Source organism: Macaca mulatta, chromosome 1 (genome assembly GCF_049350105.2).
Source record: "Macaca mulatta isolate MMU2019108-1 chromosome 1, T2T-MMU8v2.0, whole genome shotgun sequence".
Classification (NCBI taxonomy): domain Eukaryota; kingdom Metazoa; phylum Chordata; class Mammalia; order Primates; family Cercopithecidae; genus Macaca; species Macaca mulatta.
The window spans coordinates 77925364-77948036 of record NC_133406.1 but is presented as its reverse complement, the minus strand read 5'-3'; the positions used below and the strand labels follow the sequence as shown (position 1 = coordinate 77948036).

General features: G+C 39.1%; 2 protein-coding genes, 1 non-coding gene and 1 pseudogene across 3 annotated transcripts in view; 2 read left to right on the top strand and 2 right to left on the bottom strand.

Annotated features, from left to right (window-relative positions):
* Positions 1 to 7254, top strand: part of RAB3GAP2 (RAB3 GTPase activating non-catalytic protein subunit 2) — a 124107-nt gene extending 116853 nt beyond the window's left edge. The window contains exons 32-35 of the mRNA XM_077937751.1: positions 1534 to 1623; positions 2196 to 2417; positions 3806 to 3964; positions 4152 to 7254. Of these exons, the coding sequence (XP_077793877.1) occupies positions 1534 to 1623; positions 2196 to 2417; positions 3806 to 3964; positions 4152 to 4307 (627 nt within the window). The 3' untranslated portion in view covers positions 4308 to 7254. The remainder of the gene's footprint in view (positions 1 to 1533; positions 1624 to 2195; positions 2418 to 3805; positions 3965 to 4151) is intronic.
* A 223-nt stretch (positions 7255 to 7477) lies between these two features.
* The window catches only part of IARS2 (isoleucyl-tRNA synthetase 2, mitochondrial), a 71922-nt gene continuing 56726 nt past the window's right edge, over positions 7478 to 22673 (bottom strand). The window contains exons 15-23 of the mRNA XM_015115924.3: positions 21243 to 21351; positions 18554 to 18656; positions 17099 to 17224; positions 15979 to 16110; positions 14744 to 14850; positions 13371 to 13516; positions 12230 to 12420; positions 9863 to 10007; positions 7478 to 8022 (exon numbers count right to left, since the gene is read on the bottom strand). Of these exons, the coding sequence (XP_014971410.3) occupies positions 7880 to 8022; positions 9863 to 10007; positions 12230 to 12420; positions 13371 to 13516; positions 14744 to 14850; positions 15979 to 16110; positions 17099 to 17224; positions 18554 to 18656; positions 21243 to 21351 (1202 nt within the window). The 3' untranslated portion in view covers positions 7478 to 7879. The remainder of the gene's footprint in view (positions 8023 to 9862; positions 10008 to 12229; positions 12421 to 13370; positions 13517 to 14743; positions 14851 to 15978; positions 16111 to 17098; positions 17225 to 18553; positions 18657 to 21242; positions 21352 to 22673) is intronic.
* On the top strand, positions 11021 to 11678 carry LOC114680574 (small ribosomal subunit protein uS8 pseudogene; annotated as a pseudogene).
* Positions 17887 to 17989, bottom strand: LOC114675358 (small nucleolar RNA U13). Its single transcript, XR_003726403.1, has one exon. It is a non-coding gene; the product is annotated as a small nucleolar RNA U13 (small nucleolar RNA).

Sequence of the window (22673 nt, the reverse complement as noted above, 5' to 3'; positions counted from 1 at the left end):
CCTTGTATTCAACATGAAGTACGTAGTGTCTGGAATGTAGTAAATACTGGTACTATTATAGATGCTTATAGCTAGGACCACCAGGTGGGAACTATCGAGTAACAGATTGTGAATGTGTGCTAAATCTTTAAATACTTCTATCAGTGATGCCCAAAATGCCATGGGTTGCCCTGTAAGTCTGGTTTTTCTTATCACTAAAGGATGAGTAGCTTTAATCTGCTTGGCAGTCACAATAGATGACCTAGAATCACAGATGATCAGGTATGGAAGGCACATTGGAAGATGTGCTTGCAGGATGTATCCTTGCTAGGATGACCTGCATGCAGAAGAAGAAACAGTAACCCAAGATTGGGGGTCAGTTACCCAAGACAACCTGGTTGGAAGTGGTGAGCCTCAGACTAGACCCAGGTCTTTCAACTCAAAGGCCAGTGCTCTTTGCTCTGTATTACATTTCCTTCCAAGGAACTTCTGAAATCCTGTTTCCTGATATTCCGTTTTTACTCTTTAGACACACATCTGTTCTTTTAAATAAGGTGTTTTTAAACAATTCAACATGTGTTTTTAAAAGGACTCAGAGGTTGGGCGCAGTGGCTCATGCCTGTCATCCCAGCACTTTGGGAGGCCAAGGCGGGCAGATCACCTGAGGTCAGGAGTTTGAGACCTGCCTCGCCAACATGCTGAAACCTGTCTCTACTAAAAATACAAAAAAATTAGCCTGGGCTTGATAGTACATGCCTGTAGTCCCAGCTACTTGGGAGGCTGAGGTCAGAATCGCTTGAACCAGGAAGGTGAAGGCTGCAGTGAGCATTCCAGCCTAGGCAACAGAGTGAGACCCTGTCTCAAAAAAAAAAAAAAAAGATTCAGGGTACATATATGTATTACTTAGCTATTACTGCAGAGCAAATCATCCCAAAGCTTGGCTGAAAATACCAAACATTTATTATCTCACAGTTGCTGTGGGTCAGTAATCTGTGTTCTCCTTATCTAGGTGCCTCTGGCTTAGTCTCTCATGAAGCTGTAGTTAAGATGCTGCATCTGAGAGCTCAGCTGGGATGGGGAAAGGGTGACTCACTTCCAAGCACAATTGTTGGCAAGATTCATTTATGCCACATGTGCCTGTCCATACAGCAGCTCACAACATGGAACCTGGCTTCCTGCAGAACAAGTGAGAGTGAATATGAGTGCCTCAAGGCAGAAGCAGCCTTTGGAACGTGGTCTTGGAAGTAACATGCTATCACCTCTACCTACTTCTGTTTGCTAGCAGCAAGTCACCAGCCTACATGCAAGGAAAGGAGACTATAGGAAACATGAATACCAGGAGGAGGGGATCACTGGGGATCATCTTAAAGGCTGTCTACTCCATACTAGATACTTGTTATAAAAATTAAAGGAAGAATTCTAAAATCTTACTGTTCAAGGAGAAATGAAAATCAACCATTAAGTGACTTAAGTTTTAAACAGATCTTTCTCCCTTTCCCCCCTTCCCCCTTCATAATCTACACTCATCAGTTTTCTTGCTGTCTTTCTCTTTAGGGAAAAAATGCATTTTTCAAAGACCTAACTTCAATTCAGTTATTACCTAGTGGGGAAATGGATCCAAATTTCATTTCTGTACGACAACAGGTAAATTACAGCTATTGGATTTTGTTTTTGTTTCTTGGAAAAAAAACAGTAAAGGAAAAATCTAGCTTGCTTTTGAAAAGAATGACCACTTTCTATCGCAAGGACAGAAAACCAAACACCACATGTTCTCACTCATAGGTGGGAATTGAACAATGAGGTCACTTGGACACAGGAAGGGGAGCATCACACACCGGGGCCTATCGTGAGGTGGGGGGAGGGGGAAGGGATAGTATTAGGAGATATACCTAATGTAAATGATGAGTTAATGGGTGCAGCACACCAACATGGCCCATGTATACATATGTAACAAACCTGCATGTTGTGCTCATGTACCCTAGAACTTAAAGTATAAATAAATAAATAAATAAAATAATATTTTTAAAAATGACCACTTTCAAAGTATTCTTGAAAGCTAGTTGTTTACCTTTAAATGATGTGTTCCTTTTTTGATAATTAAACAATTTCATGGAAAAGCCACTGTAAGTGACAAAAAAGCTAACAATACTTTGATTTAGGTATTTTAAAATGAAACAGTAACAATATATTGCTGTATCTCTTTTTCCATTTTCAAGTTCTTATTGAAAGTTGTCAGTGCAGCTGTCCAGGCCCAACATTCAGCCACAAAGGTCAAAGATCCCACAGAAGAGGCCACACCCACTCCTTTTGGGAAAGACCAAGATTGGCCAGCTCTAGCTTTGGATTTAGCCCATCACCTTCAAGTTAGTGAAGATGTTGTTAGAAGGCATTATGTTGGGGAGCTATACAACTATGGAGTTGACCACTTAGGAGAAGAGGTAACATGACCCTTTGAATGTTAATTGGGCTCAAGTTATAAAATTGATAGTTGGAATAAAGACTCTCCAATGAAGCCTTTTGCTCTTCCTTTTGTTGGAACATCTAGGTACAAAAATAGAACAATATACTATTTTTTAAAACATAAAATTATAATCAAATAATTCCTGCAGTGTGCCAGGCCTGCCCCTATGCACAGGGATATAGCAGTAAACAAAACAGACAAGGTTCCTTCCTCATGAACTTGATAGTCTGCTGGTAGGAGCAGAAAAGCAGGCTACATTTTGCATTGACTGGTAGGTGCTATGAAGAAAATAAAGAGGGCCGAGTGTTGTGGCTCACACCTGTAATCCCAGCACTTTGGAAGGCTCAGGCGGCAGATCACTTGAGCCCAGAAGCTCGAGACCAGTCTGGGCAATATAGCGAGACCCCATCTCTAAAAAGGAAAAAGAAACAGGATCATATGAATAAACAGGAGCCACTACAGTAGAGTGGGCAGAGAATGTGACATTTGAACCGAGCCCCTAAGGAGAAGCAGCAGCCAGCTACTCAGAAACTGGGGGAACAGTGCTTGAGACAAGAATTACAAAGGCCCTGAGGTGGGGACTAGAATGACTAGGTCCAGGACTAGAAAGGCCAGTATGGCTGACGAAACATAGTAAGCAAGGAATAAAGAAGTGTGGCATGAGGTAGGGAGGCTGGCCCAGGCCATGGCTGTATCCTAGGTCTCGGAGCCCATGGTTATTCTAAGTGTATTCAGAAGCCATTAGAGGGGCTGGGCGTGGTGGCTCACGCCTGTAATCTCAGCACTGAGAGAGGCCGAGTTGGGTGGATCACTTGAGGTCAGGAGTTCAAGACCAGCCTGGGCAACATGGTGAAACCCTGTCTCTACTAAAAATACAAAAAATTAGCCGGGCATGGTGGCACACGCCTGTAATCCGAGCTACTTGGGAGGCTGAAGCAGGAGAATTGCTTGAACCCAGGAGGTGGAGACTGCAGTGAGCTGAGATTGTACCACTGCACTCCAGCTTGGGTGGCAGAGTGAGACTCCATCTCAAAAAAAAAAAAAAAAAAAAAAAGCCATTAGAGGGCTTCAAATAGACATGACATGAAACTCCCTTTATTTGCCAAAAGTTTGAAAACAACACACTGAGTAGCCATATTGAATTGAAAGATTAAGTGATGAGAAAAAAAAAAATTAACCAAGGAGCAGAAATTTGGATTTAAATGCTAAGTTTGATTTGGATTTATCTTTGGTTGTATATAATCAAAAGATAAATGGCCACAGTTCAAAAATCAACTAGAATGTCTTCACTGGCAACCTCATTCCTATAGAAGAAACACATCTGCTCACTCTGACTGTATTATTTCTCCATGTTCCTATCTTCAGGCCATTCTACAGGTTCATGACAAAGAGGTCCTTGCCTCTCAGCTGCTGGTGCTGACGGGGCAAAGGCTGGCTCATGCGCTTCTCCACACCCAGACAAAAGAAGGAATGGAGCTGCTTGCCAGACTTCCACCCACACTGTGTACTTGGCTGAAAGCAATGGTCAGTACAATAGATCGAGATCAGGCAAAAGGTCATTTTCTTGAGTGCCTAGTTAATAAGTTGTGAAGAAAATTTGACAAATGTAATTCACCTACTTACAAAGAAAAGCATTTTTATGTAATAACTCTTAAGTCAGTAACAATTATTTAGTTGTCTATAATAGGTTATTTTTGTGTCCCATTTGCAGGACCCCCAGGACCTTCAAAACACTGAAGTGCCAATTGCAACAACAGCTAAACTAGTAAATAAAGTAATCGAGCTTTTACCAGAAAAACATGGGCAGTATGGTCTAGCCTTACACCTCGTTGAAGCTGTGGAAGCCGTATCTCTTCCTTCTTTATGACACTTACCTACTGGAAATAGTCTAAAATTATGATTATAACATGAAGTAGTGCATGGTTATTTTACATAGTAAGACCTGGAATTTTATGGGGAAAGTATGTCTTTTTTTTTTTCCTTTTGTAAAATAAATAAAAGTATATACAACTTTTTAAAAAGTACAACCCTGGCTAAATTCCACTCCTTTGGTTAATATTGAAGACAAAATATAAACAAATATCAACTCTGTTATAATTAATACAGATGTTTTACTGTTTATTTCTAATTCAAACACTTAAATAGCTTTATTGTTAACCTTTGCTATTTAAAATTGATTATAATTTAGATTATGTTCTTATAAGATTCTATATTTCCTATCGAAAATGTTGTTGTAATTCAATTTAAATGTGTTCATGTACGGTCCCCATCAGTAGAGTATAGAAACACCCCACTCTCCTTTAGTACATGTTGAGAAAATGCCTTTGTTGTCATGCTCCAAATCCCACATGGGCTGCCACCTGGGAGCTCTGGATACTGAAAGCTTCCTTTCCCAGAGGTTCTGCTGTTGCCATCAGAGGAGGATGACCATGCTTGAGGAGGAAGAATGGGTTCAAGATCATCATATTCATCAGAAGGGGACACTAAACAGAACCCTTAACCTGTTGTACTTGCCAAAATTGAGAATAAGAGGTGTGTACAATGCAGCAAATTAATTATAATGTAAGTTAAGATTTGCATTTTGCAAGTTGCAAAGTTGTATCCACATCAGGTCACTGTAAAAATGTATTATCTTGTAAAACTTATGTAAAAAAAAAAAAAAAAGGCAAAGATACTAAAAATTTTAAGTCCAACTTTTATTTTTCCTACAAGTGTTTAGAAATGCTTCTGGGATTTGCTAATTGTTATCTTGGGAACCGTATTGAAAAAACTGCTTAGTGATATTACAGCTTTAGCAAACCTACCTCACAGCTGGGATGAGAGGATAAAATACAACTAATTTTGTACCCTATAGTGCCTAGAGCAGTCCAAGTGCTAAATATTTACTGACTGAAACCAAACTATAGCTACTCGGGAGGCTGCAGGACGATCGCTTGAGCCCAGGAGTTTGAGGCCATCCTGGGCAATATAGCCAGACCCTGTCTCGAAAAAAAAAAAAAAAAAAAGAAAAAGAAAAAACCAAACTAACCAAAACTCTGTAAAAGAGTGCTTTGAGCTCTACAAATACCAAGTATTTATTATGGTATATTTTTAGAATGTAGCCCTACAGTGTAATTATGGGTATGTGTCATGGATCACAATTATTATTCATAGTAAGTCATTGTGATACAGAAGTTTGTTTCTTCACTTCCCCTTAAGAAGCCAACTATAGTAATCATGCAAAGTTGAGGAGTATGTCCTTCAGGGATATAAAGAAAAACAAATCTTGTCTTTTGAGCTAAAAGAGCACATCCAAACAAGAATTTAACTGGCTAAAATTTAGTAATTACTGTTAAGTAACTATCAAACTTAAAATCTTACAAGATAAATGGTTAAGATGTCTTGAGTATTTGGGATGGGGGCCTGTGAGTCTGACTGAGACATACATTTTATAGAGTAGCAGCATTGGAAAGGGCTAGTCCAACCTCCCAGCCTCTGCTTGGGTCTCCACTGTCCCAGCCAGACACATCCTAGAATTCTTGTAAACATATCCGGCTCTGTATTAACAGTCCCTTGTTATATGTGTTCTAAGAGATTAGGTCTTCTGTGATTTTTCCAAGTACACTGAAAGTAGTATGAACTTAAGGAGGCTAGTCAAAGAAATTTGGAGTTACAGGTATTTTTAAAGACTAAATCCTCAATTCCATCATCACTTGGAGGGGAGGGGGCACTTGTTAAGCATTTTAGATAAATAAAACTGGTTAAGCTTACTCTAGTAGAACAGACAATCAAATTTGGGGATTGCTGAGAACAATAATAAGCTGAAGTATGGCTGACAGAATCCTGATACAAACCATTAAGTCTCTAGTTAGATTTGTTATCCTAAAATTTTTCACAGAATTTTAAAATTGAATTCTGACTTGTATGGTTAACAAAAGCAGTTAAATATTTTATTACTTATCAAGGGCTTTTAAAATAAATAAATCTGATAGGAAGAAAGGCAAATAAATACCTATGTAGACATTCTATAATAACAAAGAGCCATAGATGATAAAGGAATTAGATTTTAATGTAGAACAGGTGGTTTCTGAAACAAAGGTGTGTGGCACTTATTGTAGTTATTGATGAGACGCCAATAACCAGTAGTGTTTCCCTAGATATATGCCCACCCTCACACAACTTTCTCCATTAATGTTAAATATGCATTTTTATCTTATTAATTATATAAAGCTGAAGGAAAACAAAGTGTTCAAATAATCATAACTTCTACATTACAGGTTCTGTTTAGATGTAGAACTAGAGGGGCCAGGGTAAATGTAGATAAAGAGATATATAGCACCATGCTTCTAAATGCGTCATACTTTTGCAAACAGAAAAAAAGTTTTAACTTTATTATAAAAATTCGTCTGTGGGTCAAAGTAAACACTGTTACATTTAAATTGCTTTTTAAAAACAATTGCGATCTAAAGTCAAAAATCTGAAATTTAATAATATGAGACTTACACTGAATGTAATGTTCATTCAGAAGTTGCTGTGGTCCATTTCATTTATAAGGGACAAATATTTTTACAGTACGCTATAGCAACAGCAAAAGCCCTCTCACCCTGATAGGAATGAGTTTGCTGGGTGTCTACCAAGTTAGATTCCTGCTGAATAGAATTAGGCATCCTTAAAAGATTTTAATCCAATACTGAATTGTTTATAAAATGCTTTCTCTATTGTAATGTACTGTAAGTAGTGAAATTCTGTATATATTGCTATTTTCTGTCCATTGTTGTGAACTTATGTATATTAGTGAAATAAATTTTCAGCTTTCATGTTGTTTCCTAAACATTCATAAGTATTAAGAGATTTCTTCCTCTCTTGAGTAACATATGTGGTGATTATTTTCTTTCTAATCCAACCCCAAAAACTAGCTATTCTGAAAAGGTTGATGTTCACTAACAGGAAGAATGATATGACCCTTCATCTCTTAAGGGAAACACGCCTTCGCCATTCCCTTTCAAAACTCTACTTCTTTTACTTGCCATTGACAACTTCTGCACCAACATCAGTCAGTACTTTTCCAGAATGCCTTTATTTTCAGTGTGATAGAATTTAAATACTGAGTCAAAAGATTTATAAAATATAAAACATTTTCTGCTCAGCCACATTTGAAGACAAGCTGAATACATATCTATGTTCTGAATAAGTCCATTATGGATATATATAGGAAGATATATATATATCCATCCACAGATACACACACACATATATATATTTCTGCATATATATATATACATAATTCTTTCTATAGTTACAGGAAATACTTCTTTTATAATTCTGATTTTGACCATCCTCCACCATTTACTCATCCACTCATTACCTAAATCTTGGCTTTCTTTCCAATATTGTAAATAATCCATCTAAACTTCTAGCCAGTCCTGTCAGGAGGGTTCTTGCTCAAGTGAGCTGTTAATACTATTTTCCACTGACAACTTCTGCACATCGAGGACAGAGTGTATCTGAAGACTCCGCTGTATACTTCCAACAACGAGGGCATTTTTCTTTCGTAGTCGGCATGACAATTACTTTATAGGAAGACTCTTCACGAATATCACCACCTATAAAAAAATACATGAAGAGAATTTCTGATAGGCATTCAACTTGTAACACTGTTTCTTAATTGGTTTAGCAGAGGCTTCTTTTTCAGTCTTCTGTCCTGCCTTAGTAAAGCTTGTTAGACACTTCCCCATTTGCCCCATTACATATATAGCCAAGATAATGGGATCATACAACTCGACAACTGAAGAGAGCTGAGGAATTAGAGACCCGGTGACTGAGATTAACTGACATCTCCCAAGTCACCGAGTTCTACATCTACTCAGGCAGAGCAGACTTTCTAGCTGTTAAATCTGGATCTAGTTCTGATGAATGACACTGCCTCTCCAGCTACATACATGACTAAGAATTTTTAAAAGCCAAATTATAGTGACAACTACGGTGTCCTCACTCAAAATTTCTCATGGGACAGAAGGAACCAAAAATATCTCCACAATTAATACTCTTAGACTTCGGACTGATAAAAATATAAAAGTAATCTAGTCATTGTACAAAGAGTATATTAACATTACATGGCTGGGCACGGTAGCTCACGCCTGTAATCCCAGCACTTTGGGGGGCTGAGGCAGGTGGATCACCTGAGGTCAGGAGTTCGAGACCAGCCTGACCAACATGGTGAAACCCTGTCTCTACTAAAAATACAAAAATTGGCCGGGTGTGGTGGTGGGCGCCTGTAATCTCAGCTACTTGGGAGGCTGAGGCAGAAGAATCGCTTGAACCTGGGAGGCGGAGGTTGCAGTGAGCCAAGATTGCGCCATTGTACTCCAGCCTGGGTGACAAGAGTAAAACTCTGTCTCAAAAAAAAGGAAAGAAAAAATTATACAAAGCAAATTTAGCCAGAACTTTTACTACATGGTCTATGCTGCCAAGCCCAAATTTGAACTGCTGCCTGTAAGTTAGCTTCCCATCTCCTGGTACCTAAAAGCTATGAAAAACACAAGCAGCATAACCTTTGCCAAGATACCTGCTTATTTTTCTTTTTTTTTTTTTTTTTTTGAGACGGAGTCTCGCTCTGTTGCCCAGGCTGGAGTGCAGTGGTGTGATCTTGGCTCACTGCAAGCTCCGCCTCCAGGTTCACGCCATTCTCCTACCTCAGCCTCGCTGGGAGTACTGGCGCATGCCGCCACGCACAGCTACTTTTTTGTATTTTTAGTAGAGATGGGGTTTCACCATGTTAGCCAGGATGGTCTCGATCTCCTGACCTCACAATCCACCTTGCCTCGGCCTCCCAAAGTGCTGGAATTACAGGAGTGAGCCACCGCACCCGGCCTATATTTCTTTATTAATGCAACTCTACCTCCACCGATGAAGATGAACCAGGTTGACTTTTTAAATCTTCTATAAAACAAATATTGACAAAATGCTTGCTTATGAGATACCATCATTAGAATGAGCTCAATAAAACTTCCTCCTTAATCCCTCACAAGAATGGCTAAATATTTTAATCTGGGGTACACATAATAGGAAATTTTAGAATCAACACTGGGGAACAGTGGGCAGGACTGGGCCAGTACTGGGGTACTAAGTATCAAAGCAGGGGGACACTTGGGAGCAAGTCAGACTAACATAAACTTCATATAAAATGACCATTATTTATTTAAAGGACAGAAAGAAAATCTCTCTTCCCTCTTCAGTCCCTAGCCCTCAGTTCCCAAGATCATCAGGCAAGATACTTTTAACAGCGGGCTTAGAAACTTGGCAATTGTTTATATTATTTCCACAGAAAGACATATTCTAAGTACATATCTACCTTTAGAATAAATCTAGTCCATGGGAAGTTGGAGATGACCCAGAGTTATTCAATTCTCCAGATGTTACTTGTTACTTTCACCTCCTTCTTACCTTCTAAGTTGATGAGGAATTTCCCTTTAAGCTCAATTACATCTGCAGTCATCTCTCGTGGTTCCTGAGCCAGTAAAGTTGACTCAGAAGCCATCATTAATTCATTCAACTGAGAGGTGCTGGAAGTCTCTTCAGACTGCAGCATCTGTAAGAAAGCATGTGAAAGTTACAGTTTATGTTAAATTTTTACCATAAACTGAGGATATAAAAAGAGACACTATAAATTCTCATGTTTAGAGAGGAACCTTTTGGTATACCATTGCATCCTGAGCAAATACCATTAAATGCATCAATCCTAATTAGTATAAAAGGTTTTAACTAAAAATGTCCATCAACAGTATTTATTGAGAATGCCAGGCACTTCACTTTGCTAGATCCTATAATTTCTCTTATTTCTAATTGTCGCATACACACACAAAAAACCTATATGGTGTTTATTATCCTCACTTTACAAATGAAGAAACAAGCAAAGAGAGGTTAACTTGCCCAAGATTCTCAACCAGTAAGTGGTGGAACTGCAGGTCAAGCCCAGGTCTGCCAGCCTCAAAGCCTTTTTTTTTTTTTCATGTATCACTGGGTGAGGAGCTAAAATACTATCTCAACCGGTACCTGCTTTTAGTAATGCACACTGATCGTGGCAATCTGAACAATACACAGAACGCTTCTGAAGTAGACTGAATTTGTCTGATGAACACACTTTACTCTGTAATTTTGATCTTCAAAGTGAGTTTTTAAGCTAACCAACACAGACATTCCTTTAAAAATGAGAGTCCATGAGAAACAGGAGACTCAAAGAGATGAATTTGGTTTTAACAAGTTTATACAATTAGTAACGGATGGAACCAGGACTCCATCTGACAGCTACTTGGTATGATTCCTAAGGAAAATACATTCATGTTTTTGAAAATCCCAAAGTATTTTTTCCAATAAAGATTGATCCAAACAAGCTGTTCTTTTCAGTTTATTACTTAGAAAGACTGAAGTCAAAGGAAACATAGTATGCAGGAAAAAAGGCCAGGACTAGGCTGTGTTACCCTGGCTAGGTCATAGCTTCAGCAGTCCTCACTTCCTCGCTTGTAAAATGAACAGCTTCCCAAGTTTCAAATTTTAAAATGTGAACATCTCATCTATTATACCTACTAGCTATTTCAAGCTCAAATCTTAATCATGCTAATCACATCATTAAAAATTTAAATTGAGCTTACCATACAAAATGAGATGGGTATTTTTTAGAAAACTGACACTAATAAAACTTTTTAAAAATAACTCTTTCCACCATCTTTCTGCACCGCCACAATGGTGCACATGAATGTCCTGGCTGATGCTCTCGAGAGCACCAACAGTGCCGAAAGAGAGGCAAAAGCCAGGCTTTAGGCCACGCTCCAAAGTCATCATCCGGTTTCTCACTGTGATGATGAAGCATGGTTACATTGGCAAATCTAAAATCACTGATGATCACAGAGCTGGGAAAACTGTTGTGAACCTCACAGGCAGGCTAAACAAGTATAGAGTGATCAGCCCCAGATTTGATGTGCAACTCAAAGATCTAGAAAAATGGCAAAATAATTCTGCTTCCATCCCGCCAGTTTGGTTTCATTGTACTGACAACATCAGCTGGCATCATGGACCATGAAGAAGCAAGATGAAAACGCACAGGAGGGAAAATCCTGGGATTCTTTTTCTAGGGATGTAATACATATATTTACAAATAAAATGCCTCACGGAGAAAAAAATTATATTCATTGACAATTCTCTTCTTAAGCATTTAGACTGGAGAAAAATCACATCATTACGTGAAGCTATAAACCAATCTGGCCAATCAACCCTAAAAATCCCAAGAAGAAAATTCTGATGGCCCTTCTGGAAATAAAAACAGGATAAATGCTTTGAAATATATGTGGTAACTTGCTGGATAAAATGAATTTTCTCCAGATTTCACAAAATAAAAATGGAAACTCTTTTTGGGTTTGTTTTGAATCTGGTCCAGATGGATGAAATTCTCAGGAAACCTGACCCTTAATACAAAACTCCCAATTTTTATACATTCGAAGATGATCATGATGAATTTATATGTCACCTGTCTTCTAAATAGTCCTGAGGCCTTTGATTTGAAACAGAACTTTATTTATTCCTTCCTTGTCCCTACACAGTGACATATGCGTGTTACATGCATAGAACATGTTTTACAAGACATGGAAAAGAACATGGTGAAGTAGGAAACAAAGAATCAGTGATAATATCAGGATTAGAAGACAAACCCTAATTTCTAAATTAAATTTTTTTAAATTTAGACACATTTTAAAAGCAAATTTCAGGCAAAGCACTATGATACTAACACCATTTCAAAAGGGACATATTGCTGCATACCTCTATTATCTCGAAAAGCAGTCCAGGTTCTATCACTATGATAACCTTGTACTCAGCTGCATTTTTGCCAGGGATGCTTCCGAGAAATGAATCTCGCATTGCACACGCACTCTCCACAGCTTCTTCCAACCCGGGCTTCTTCCAGATAGAACTAGTACTAATCCACCCAGTACGGAAAACACTCTTGGGCTCTTCAGAAGAACAAAAACAGTAAACTGCTTTACAAACATCCTAAGCTGTATATGAAGCTCTAACCATTAAATATTTACCATTAATGGGAAATAAGAATTGTTATTTACGGTAATCAAGTGATGAAATATTATGGAGGCATCCTAATTATTTACAAAACATTTCTATCAGCATTGGAAAATATTTGCTACCTTTAAACAAAAGAGAAAATATATAATAAGAGCTCAAAGAAAAAAAAGGATGCTTAGAAAAAAATAATATAGAAATATCCCAATATTAACAGCTATCAGTAGTAAGATTATAAGTGACTTCCCCCTCTTTCTACAACTATCATATAATACTCACTAAAAGCACTATATTTTGTTTTAATATAACCTAAAATATATTTCAGAACTTTTTTTTTTTTTCCAGAAGGAGTCTTGCGCTGTCACCCAGGCTGAAGTACAGTGGCATGATCTTGGCTCACAGCAACTTCCATCTCCTGAGTTCAAGCAATTCTCCTACCTCAGCCTTCCAAGTAGCTGGGACTATAGGCGCCCGCCATCACTATGCCCGGCTCATTTCAGTAGAGAATGGGGTTTCGCCATGTTGGCCTGGCTAGTTTTGAACTCCTGACCTCAAGCGATCTACCCACCTCAGCCTCCAAAAGTGTGGGGATTACAGGCGTCAGCCACCACACCTGGCCATTTCAGAACATTTATAAAGGTATTTAAGAAAAAAAGTGATTTCTCAACACAGTCAAGCTGCTAATACATTTCAGAAAACACAGAATTCTGAAATTTACCCTACTCCTCTACAAATAGGTGCAGAAACAAATACATGACCAAGATATACTGTCACAGAGCAGTCACTGTAAATGGATAAGTGCCCCTTTTATGAAGCAGATAAAATTAGAAGTTGCACCTTTATCAGGGCTCTTTCTCATTAAGAGAATAAACAAAGTATTCCTTACCTTTAATATAAGGTATGTGCTGGAACACCTCTTCAGCCAGGTGAGGAAGAATGGGAGCAAAAGAACGAACTATTACATCCAAAATTTCAACTAATGCAGTCTGACAAGAGCGTCGTCTGGGGTCATTTTCCTTTTCACAATAGAGCCTGAACAAGAACAACTTATTCAGCAGTTGACAATACTTTACACATTATGGTCACCAAAATAGGACCTGCCTCAGGTTGAGTTTATTTCTAGTGGCTAATCTTATGGTTCTAATCATCTTCTACTTAAAGAATACAATACACTCTTCTACAATTTCACTCCGTCCAGGTGTACCCACCTCCTCGAAAGCACTCATGGCTAGCTATCTCATTCTGTTTCTCAGGTGGATGACAACCAGAGTCTAGACTACCGTATTAAAGGACTATGAATAAGTTAGTTGACGGTATTTCACATGTGGCTCCTACCCACTACAATGCTATTAGTGTTTTAAGGGAAGGAGTAGGAGTTAGAATCCCTATGTGCAAGGTCCTTGAGGTGCTGACAGGCTGAGGCTAACACCTCAGACTGGACTCATTATCATAAAGATAGGACCATCACCTGCCCACTGGAGCAACAGATGAAGACTTGGCATCCAGCCCTCTTCTACAAGGATACTGCTAATATTATACACTGTTACCATATAATTGCACATACATCTCTCTCTCTTCCCCTCAGGATCTGAGAACTCCTGAGAACAAGTATTATGTTCATCATCTGATACTAGCAGTGATGATTTTTTGAACACTTTATCAAGCACAGCGTAAAGCACATTATTGCTTTTCCTTCTCAATCACGAGGTAAGTATTATTATACTCATTTTACAGATGAAGAAACAGATTACAGAATAAGTTGCCCCAAATCAGAAAGCTAGTAAGCGGGAGGGCAAACCTTTATACTCAGGCTTGACTCTGGAACCCAGTCTTAATAACTGCACAACACTGCCCGTCGTGCTCATCACTGAATCCCCGACGGTTGCCAAACACAAGCAGACACTCAAAAAATAGTTGCCGAGGTTTTGTTGTTGTTGTTTTCTGAGACGAGGTCTTGCTCTGTCGCCCAGGCTGGAGTGCAGCGGCACAATCTCCGCTCATTGCAACCTCCGCCTCCCAGGTTCAAGCGATTCCCGTGCCTCAGTCTCCTGAGTAGCTTGGATTACAGGCATGTACCACCATGCCCAGTTATTTTTTGTATTTTTAGTAGACACAGGGTTTTGCCATGTTTGCCAGGCTGGTCTCGAACTCCTGGCCTCATGTGATCCACCCGCCTTGGCCTCCCAAAGTACTGGGATTACAGGCATGAGTCACCACGCCTGGCCATTGTTAAGCATTTTAATATTTAGCCATACATACCTATCTTTGATTATACTGAAATAAAAGTGAGAGAGCTCTCTGGTATAAAATGTCCGTAACAGCCGAACAACTTTTCCAAAATCATATTGTTTGTATAATTCGGTAATCTAGGGAACAAAGTCAAAATAAATTCGGAAGCTGAGACAGGCAAATGAAAATGTTAAGTCATCACAAGCAAAATATGCTCATTTCAAAAATATATTTCAAAGAGACAAATACAAAACAGGCAATATGCAAGAACTCCTGGGAATCTTCAAAATGTCATTTCTGGAAAACACATTTGACTACACTCAGAAAATACTATTTTACTCTGAGAACTACGAAAGAACATTAATCAAGGAAAGAATGAGATTGTAAATAATAAAATCACACCAGTTTTACAACAGCAAACAGTGGAAGTTACCAACAATTCATTAGTGTTCCTTCACTGATGCCTCATTTATTTTTGATTGGGCAAAAGTGGTATATACACTCTGACTTAAGGGTGCACTAATGCAAATACATTTCCAATTGTGAGAAAACACCATTTTGTTTTTTTTTTTTTAAAGACAGGGTCTCACTCTGTCAATCAGGCTGGAGTGCAATGGCACAATCACAGCTCACTGCAGCCTCAAAACCCTGAGCTCAAGTGATCCTCCTGCCTCAGCCTCCCAAGAAGCTGGGACTACATGCACTCGCTAACACGCCTGGCTAATTTTTAAAACTTTTGTAGAGATGGGTTCCCGCTCTGTTGCCCAGGCTGGTCTTGAACTCCTGGCCTTAAGGAATCCTCCCACCTTGGCCACCCAAAGTGGTAGGATTTATAGGTGTAAGCTTCTGCGCCCAGCCAGAAAACACAAATTACTTAAGTCTATATAAAAATGAGCAAATATCTTATGAGACAAATAGGAATAGTCATTTTGGTTATTTCTGTACTTTATTACGAGTAGCACATCTGCAGATAAATAAAGTATAACTCCACTTTATTCCTTCTTGTTGGAGAAATAGAGCTAATTGTAAGAGAAAAATCTGGTCTGGACATATTTCTCTAATCTTTTAAGAAACTCAAAAGATATGATAACACTTTATACCTAAGGCCAACCTGGGAATGTGTGGAATTTAGCAAGCATAACCTTTTCAAGAGTGCTATAGTTACTATTTCCAGCAAGGTCTGTTCCACTGAGATAAAACTAAAATTTTAACCTAAAATAGTGCTGATATTTCTAGTTTCCAGAAGTTTATTAATTTACATTTACCTTGTTTGCCAAATCCTGCAGTAAATGTAGCATATACTGGTCTATGACATACATATCGTTAACAGGGATGGAATCTGTTTCTGGGTTGAAATCAGCCACATTTCCCAAAAGAAAGCGGAGTGTATTCCTAAGCTATTCATAGGAGGAAAATATATGCAGTTAAAAAAATTTAATGATGCCTTCAATTTTCACTGAAAAGTTATGCTTTTACTCTGTAATTAAGTTGGATTCATCCAACTCTTGTCATTTTCTTAATGGGGTATTTTTATTATCATTCCAAATAACACTACAAATGTAAAAAAAAAAAAAGACAAAAAGTACACAACAAACTCTTATTCCAATAGCCCAGTTATAGAAACAACCACAGGATTTCTATGCCTAATGACTGAATTTTCATTACATTTCTTTATTACGTTAGGACGAATCACCTTTCAGTAGCCCAGTTTATTCATGTGTGTGGGTCAGAATAATGTTATTCCACTTGCTTCACAGGTGAATATAAAGATACATGGAAAAATGTGAAAGGTTATTGAGTACATAAATATATAAAATTAATATCTATACTATGCTATACTACATTTTATATATTATATTAATAAAATATAAAGGATATTATATACAAATTATATAAAGTTACTGGTATTACTACCATTGTTCTGAAACAAATAAATTAACACAAGACTTTTTTTTTTTTTTGAGACGAGGTCTCACGCTGTCACCAGGCTGGAGTTCAGTGGTGGGATCTTAGGTCACTGCAACCTCCACCTCCTGGGTTCAAGCGATTCTCCTGCCTCAGCCTCCCAAGTAGCTGGGACTACAGGCATGCACCACCACGCCCACTTAATTTTTTATTTTTAGTAGAGGCGGGGTTTCACTATGTTGGCCAGGCTGGTCTCGAACTCCTGACCTCGTGATCCACCCACCTCGGCCTCCCAAAGTGCTGGGATTACAGGCATGAGCCACCATGCCCGGCCAACACAGGAGATTTTTAAAAGCTCACAATATATGGAGAACTCATTTTCATTCAGTTTTTTCAGTGCCGAACAAAATGTGTCTCATTTTTTAAAACACTGATTTGGCAAACCTGTCCTTTAGAAATAGGAAGAATAATGGTTCTAACCTTGCTAATATCATCTCTGGCAGCATTGAGCACGGATGGGCCGATTGCAACTTCGGTGAAGACATTGGAATCAGCTACCCACCAGCGAAGGACATCAGCGCCATAGGGAGGCTCTTTGCTTTGATCCTTTTCATTGAGAAAAAATATATAAACACAATGGCTTTCAATTCCAATTAGCTGAACAGATGTTTTAGGTAAAGCTCCTATTCAGAAATTTTTGAGCACAATACAAATATAAACTATACTAGCATTGTAATGAAATGCAGGCTAACAATCTCAAATTAGGCTGTATCTACAAAAAAAACTGAAAAAAGAAAGAGGGTGCTCTGCAATTTTGTTCAACGCACAAATGCTCATACCTAATCTCTTCCCTGGTCATATCTGTTTCCATCTATTACAGCTGGTAGTTAGACACACAGCAGTGCCAGGGAGGTCTCTATAGTAAGGGCGGGGAAGAGGAAGGCCTGCTTTTCCTTTCACTATTTCCTAGCAACTCTGTATACAAAACAATGAATGGTTACAGGATGTTAGGAGGGCAGTAAAAAGCCACAGGAGTTAAAAAATAAAAAATTTTAAAAAAAGACAAACGATTTATTTCACAAAAGCAGCTCCAAAACCCCCCCAAATTATCAGCAACCTCAGATTTGATGTACATTTAGGACCTGCTTTAAAATGTATAATTTTCAACAACATAATAATGAAATGTGCACTTAGAAGTTGTAATCTCATTTTTTCTTTTATCATTTCCATTTAACTATACAATTACACTTTGCACATTTTTTTTTCCACTTCAGACAGTAATGTGCCAACACTGTAACAAGGTTTGAGGGAGGCATACCTCACACAATAGTGTGAAAACCCAATCATCACACTTACGAATCACAAAAGGATCTATACATTTTAAAGGCTCTTAGACAATTAAAAAAGGCCAGGCACAGTGGTTCACACCTGTAATCCCAGCACTTTGGGAGGCCGAGGCGGGCGGATCACGAGGTCAGGAGATCAAGACCATCCTGGCTAACACGGTGAAACCCCGTCTCTACTAAAAATACAAAAAATTAGCCGGGCGTGGTGGCGGGAGCCTGCAGTCCCAGCTATTCGGGAGACTGAGGCAGGAGAATGGCGTGCACCCGGGAGGCAGAGCTTGCAGTGAGCTGAAGTCGCACCACTGCACTCCAGCCTGGGCGACAGAGCGAGACTCTGTCTCAAAAAAAAAAAAAGAAAAAAAAGAAGAAGAAGGAACAGCATGGTTTGGGACCTAACTGGAGAGTCAGGCCTGAAATGAGGTAAAAGGACCACAATCCTAGCCTCTGCCTTTTTCATTAAAATCATGTGTTATTTGAGAATATAAAAGATAGTTTTTATTTTTACATTGAAGTAACTATCTTAAGGGCTTTGGCTGCCAATTTAAGATCCTTAAAATGAAAATAAAATACATTTTAGAGAATCACCTACTTGTCCTCCATTAACGACAACATCAGGATGAATGACATTCCCAAGAGACTTAGACATCTTTTCTCCCTTTTCTCCAAGGGTAAATCCATGAACAATCACTGTCCTAAAGGGACAAACCAGCTATGTTAATGATAAACACAATTATATTATCTTTTTGAAGATTACGTATAGCTAAAAAGAGTATCTAAGTTTGACACAAAAATATGATTTTTCTTGACTGATTATGAATGAAAACTTTTCTTTTTCTTTCTTTTTTTTTTTTTTTTTTGAGATGGAGTCTCACTCTTGTCACCCAGGCTGGAGTACAGTGGCATGATCTCAGCTCACTGCAACCTCCACCTCCCAGGTTCAAGAGATTCTCCTACCTACTCCTGACCTCAGGGGATCCACTTAACTCGGCCTCCCAAAGTGCTGGGATTACAGGTATGAGCCAACCCACCCGGTCGAAACCTTTCCTTAAAAGTCAAATTCAGCTGGGTGCTGTGGCTCACGCCTGTAATCCCAACACTCTGGGAGGCCAAGGCAGGCAGATCAATTGAGGCCAGGAGTTTGAGGCCAGCCTGGCCAACATGGTGAAACCCCGTCTCCACTACAAATACAAAAATTAGCCGGGTATGGTGGCGTGTGCCCGTAGTCCCAGATACTCGGGAGGCTGAGGCATGAGAATCACTTGAACCCAGGAGGCGGAGACTGCAGTGAGCTGAGATCGTCCCACTGCACTCCAGCCTGGGAGACAGAGTAAGACTCCATCTCAAAAAAAAAAATCATTCTTAGCTCATGTATCACAATGGTTAGTGAACTCTCGACTTACACAAAGGAAAACTTTAGATATTTTCATCACTAAACAGATTATTTTCTGAGCTTCTGCTGTGTACTGATTTTATCATTAAAGCTAACCAGTTTAGAAATAGCAAACTACAGAGATAGCAAGATCAGTGGTTGCCAGGGGCCCTAGGATGGGAGTGGAGATTAGCCACAAATGGGCATGAGAAAACTTTTTAGTGTGTTGGAAATGTTATAAAACCTTTTGTGGTGATAGCGGAAAAACTATATAATTCACTAAAAATCAAAAAAAAAAATTTAATGAAAAAATAAAACCAAGAAAAAGGGCTGGGCGCAGTGGTTCACGCCTGTAATCCCAGCACTTTGGGAAGCCGAGACGGGTGGATCACGAGGTCAGGAGATCAAGACCATCCTCGCTAAGATGATAAAACCCCGTCTCTACTAAAAATACAAAACAATTAGCCAGGTGCGGTGTTGGGCGCCTGTAGTCCCAGCTACTTGGGAGGCTGAGGCAGGAGAATGGCATGAATCCGGGAGGCAGAGGTTGCAGTGAGCTGAGATCGCGCCACTGCACTCTAGGTTGGGCTAAAGAGCGAGATTTGGTCTCAAAAAAAAAAAAAAAAACAGGAAAAAGTATGTCTTAAAAGAGCAGATTATCGTCTCAAAATTATTTTCAAAAGACAATTTGAAAAAAATAGGATCCGCCCTTCTAATGGTCTTTAAAACACATGTTAAGAAACAAAAACATGTAAAAGGGCCAGGCATGGTGGCTCACACCTGTAATCTCAGCACTTTGGGAGGCTCAGGAGCATGGATCACTTGAGATCTGGAGTTTGAGACCAGTCTGGCCAACATGGTGAAACCCCGTCTCTACTAAAAATACAAAAATTAGCCAGGCATGGTGGCATGTGCCTGTAATTCCAGCTACTCGAGAGGCTGAGGCAGGAGAATCGCTTGAACCCGGGAGGCAAAAGTTGCAGTGAGCCAAGATCGCGCCACTGCACTCCAGCCTAGGCGACAGAGCAAGACTGCATCTCAAAAAAAAAGAAACATGCAAAACGTTCTGGGATGGATTTTTATCCTAAGAGAGCCACAATCTTAAGCTAAGCTATTTAGGAATCTTTCTGATTAGTATTTTTACCCACACGTTTGAAAAAGTAATTATGTGTACTAAATGAGAATACCTAATTTAATAAAATTCACGAAAGCAATGTTTCAGCTCACTAGCCACTGTGGATATTACAAATATAAAGGACATCTGCACTCAGTCTGTCTTCTCTCAACCTCGAATATCCTTCCCTACATTCCTCCTGGTCATGTTTTACCATAGATCAAGATCTAGTTCTAGGCCCGGCATGGTGGCTGACGCCTATAATCCTACCACTTTGGGAGGCCAAGGCAGGAGGACTGCTTCAGGCCAGGAGTTTGGGACCAGCATGGGCAATGGGAGGAGAATGCATCTCTAAAAAAAAAGTAAAAATTAGCCAGGTGTGGTGGTGCATGTCTGTAATTCCAGCTACTCAGGAGGCTGAGGCAGGAGGATTGCTTGAGCCTAGGAGATGGAGGCTGCAGCGAGCTCTGACCACACCATTGCACTCCAGCCTGGGTGACTGAATGAGGTCCTTTCTCAAAAAACAAAACAAAACAAACAAACAAAACAGAACTACATAAGTTCCCCCAACTACTCCAGTCAATGCTGACATTTTCTTCAAGGAGTTATGATCTGCATCACACTCACAAGACACGTTGGTGTTGTCTCCTTTGTCCTTTCTCTTTTTTTTACTTCAAATTCTTACAGGACACTGTAAGCAATCAAGGGTGGTGCCTTACCATCTCTATAGTACTCAGCATAGTGCTTCACACACTGGCAGGTACTCAGCAGGTTGGCTCAGGTATAAATACTTACTTATAAGGTGCTTTCTTCCTTGTGGCCACACTTGTTAATAAGGATGACTGAAACCAACCCCCGAGCTGGTCTTTTCCTTCCAAGTACAAATCTGCTCTTTGGTCAGGACCTCAAAATTAAATATTAAAAGAAAAAGACACCCAGAAATTTAAGTAAATTAAAATAGAAAAAGAAGACACTTATTAATTAATAACAATTAGTGGGGAGGAAGGGAAGCAACTTTACAATAGAGGAAACTGGTAGACGCCACCTTAACCAAGAAAGTGACCAAAGTTACATATCACCAGTAATAACAGGACAGAGATATATCATGTGACTTCTGAAATGATCTATAGAAATAAACACAGTATCCTTTCTGCGATATTCCTACCTAAAATGCATAACATGAATCTAATCATGACAATGCATCCCACAAACCCAGAGAGACCATCTACAAAATAAACCTGTACTACATGAATGTCAAGGTCATGAAAGACACAGAACAAGAACTAGAGAGACATGACAATTAAATGTGACATGTGATCTCAGATTAGATCTTGGGTCCTTTTTTTTTCCTCTTTCCACATAGGAGTGTGGTAAAATTAATAAGTTCTACAGACAGTTAACAGTATGGAATCAATGTTAATTCCCTAATTTTGATGTCTGTGTTGGTTACGTTAAGAGATCATCGTGTTTTGGGGAAATATATATTAAAGTATTGAGATAAAAGATGCATCTTTTCCTCTACATATATATACATAGAGAGGACACATAAAGCAAATGTAGTAGAATGTTAACATTAACATTGGAAAATCTAGATGAAGAAGAGCATGCTGTAATTCTTTATAATACTTTGACTTTTCAAAATAAAAGGGTTTTCAAAAAAAGTAACATGAGGTCTTTGATGAAGATTACATCCATATTTTAAATCTAAACTCACAACTCTCAAAGCCCCCATAATCCCTTTTATTTATAAAATTATGATTTGTCCTTATATCCTAAGATTGAAGATTTAGTGTTGCAAACTTTATGTAAAGAAAGATTACCTGAGTGGAGGTGGGGAAACAAAATTTAAATAACTGAATCAAACCAATTCAATTACACCAATATTACTGAGCACTTGTTACATAGCAGGCATTGTGTTAGATCCTGGGGAAATCTGGACTCTGCTTCTTGGAGCTGACATCTAGTAGGGTAGATTTTATGTTAAACAAGAAGTAACTGTGATGGGGCCGGGTGTGGTGTCTCACGCTTGTAATCCCAGCACTTTGGGAGGTGGAGGCTGGCAAATCCTGAGGTCAGGAGTTCAAGACCAGCTTGACCAACATGGCGAAACCCCATCTCTAAAAATACAAAAATTACCTGGGCATGGTGACGGATGCCTGTAATCCCAGCTACTTGGGAGGCTGAGGCAGGAGAATCACTTGAACCCAGGAGGCAGAGGATGCAGTG